Raw genomic sequence first — 2,500 nt, 5'->3', positions numbered from 1 at the left:
CATTGTACAATGGATGCTGTTATTAAAATTATAGAGGACTGGAGTTATGTTAAAAATAATAAATCAACTTTTGCAATATTCTTTGATTTTGCAAAAGCATTTTATCTTTTCAGCCATGATAAATTACTGTTAATCAATATTCTACCTTGCTGGCTCACTTCCTAGATTGCAGCTTCTTTTTTATTGCAGGTCTAAGCATTGCCAAAAACTAAAACAAATGATCTCACCACTGACTGGAAATGTATTGAAGCCAGAGTACTTCAACGTAGTCTTCATGGTCCAATTTTGTTCATTCTTTTTATTTCTAACATTAACGCCTATCTCCCACTTGAAACCATTCTCCAAAAATATGCTGATGACATCCTAACTTATATAATCTACAATAAAGTTCCTGCCAATTTAACTCAATCCACTTTAGAAGGTATTGCACTATGGCCTGTTGTCAATGGAATGAAACTTAATAGCTCTAAACATACAATCATTAGAATTAATCCCAGGGTGCTCCAAAGTTCAAGTTATACCTTCTCTCGTACTCAACAATACTGACCTTGAAAAAGTCAAAAGCCACAAGTACCTTGGAATCATGCTCAATGAGAATCTTGAATGGGATGAACAATGGACAAAAGTGAACAACAATATAAAATCAGTATCATATCTACTCAAATGCCTTTAGCAAATCAGACACCTTAGCTCAACCTTCTACAAGTCTATAGATCTTACGCTATTAGTCACTTGGTATATAGTGCTCCTGTTCTTACTTCTGCAGCCCTGCTGCAAAAAAGAGATGCAGCATTTCCATAAAAATGCTCTAAACATTATTGGAATTGATGTAATCAATTCGAGCAGCTTTAATATTAGTTTTGCCATTAAAGAGTTACTAGACAAGTTCTGTATTAATATTCTTAAAAAGATCCTTGCTAACTCATGCCATCCTATAGCCACTAAATTAGCTTACACCAACAGCAGAAACCCAAACAGATTCCCATTTGCTCAGAACACAGCAAAGACCACCACCTACCAAAAATCTTTTATATGGTTTACATATGTATATGTATATGTATGTATAAGTATGTGCTTTTTTGTAAGTGACTTTGTGTACATATAATATAATAATTACAATAAACATATTGATAAATATTTGATTATAAATATAACAACATGTTAAGAGCAAATATAATATTTAAAGTGTAAAAATTAGGTATAATAAAGAAATAAATATCACATTTGAATAAATTTAGAATAAATTTATAAACAAAATTAAGTAATTTTTATGTACCTGTTCCTTTTTCAGGACATTGATTGCAAAACCCAAATGCATGATTACGATTTGAACAACAGCATTCTCTCTTTGAACTCTGCTCAGGTGATGGAATTCCACACTTCCCATAGTTAAACTCTAAGTAGCATGTGTCAAATGCATCAACAACTGAAAAAAATTAGATCATCAAATAAAATTTAGTTACGCTATAATGAAATGAATGAATCACAATGCTTTTCTTGAGACCACTGTGGTAAATACAAATAATTTAAAAAGTAGAATTTACCAGAAATTTTTTACAGAGTAAAAAACTCCGACTTATAATTTTAAAACTTAATAAAAAATATTAAAATCTTTTATTAGGTTTTAAATCTTTTAATTTAAAAAACTTTATGATATATATATATATATATATATATATATATATATATATATATATATATATATATATATATATATATATATATATATATATATATATATATATATATATATATATATATATATATATATATATATATATATATATATATATATATATATATATATATATATATATATATATATATATACATATATATATATATATATATATATATATATATATATATATATATATATATATATATATATATATATATATATATCACTGGATATACTTAGTGACAACAAAATGGGCTAAAAAAACATACTTTAAGGTGACAGTTGTGTTATATTATATCCATTTATTTAACCAAAAATTGAAAATTACAAATTTTTTTATTTTCACAAAATTAAGTTAGGCCTCTCTTATATAGTTAACTTAGTATATAAAAAACTATATAAAAAACATATTAAAAACATATAAAAAACATATAAAAAACTTATAAAAACTTAAAAAAGCATATAAAAAACTAGTCATTGGAGTGACACCTAAATAAAATAAACAAACAAACAAAAAATTCAACAGCAATATTAATAAATAAATTTATTAATATTAATAAATAAAAGCAAGCGTAAAAGTAAATTAAATTAATTAAAAAAAAAAAATGATTAAGCTATAATAAATTTAATGAAAAGACAAAAAAATATGAAAGCAATTAATAACAACAATAAAAATCATTAGCAACAACAGCACAAATAAAAACTTTACGCAAACGAAAAGGCAAGCACAAAAATAACAAAACGAAAACAAAAATTACATAACAAAAAGGCAAACACAAAAACTTCTACAAAATAGAATAAATCATATTTGTTATTCTT

The 2,500-nt window shown here is 24.9% G+C and overlaps 1 protein-coding gene across 3 annotated transcripts in view; it reads right to left on the bottom strand.

Annotated features, from left to right (window-relative positions):
* LOC100212320 (fibrillin-2) overlaps positions 1-2,500 on the bottom strand; it is a 125,185-nt gene that overhangs the window by 74,275 nt on the left and 48,410 nt on the right. For all 3 annotated transcript variants that reach the window (XM_065816742.1, XM_065816741.1, XM_065816743.1), the window contains exon 10: positions 1,277-1,426. In XM_065816742.1, the coding sequence (XP_065672814.1) occupies positions 1,277-1,426 (150 nt within the window). The remainder of the gene's footprint in view (positions 1-1,276; positions 1,427-2,500) is intronic.

Source organism: Hydra vulgaris, chromosome 13, assembly GCF_038396675.1.
Source record: "Hydra vulgaris chromosome 13, alternate assembly HydraT2T_AEP".
NCBI lineage: Eukaryota > Metazoa > Cnidaria > Hydrozoa > Anthoathecata > Hydridae > Hydra > Hydra vulgaris.
The sequence above is the reverse complement of the archived record's forward strand: the minus strand, read 5'-3'. Positions and strand labels throughout refer to the sequence as shown.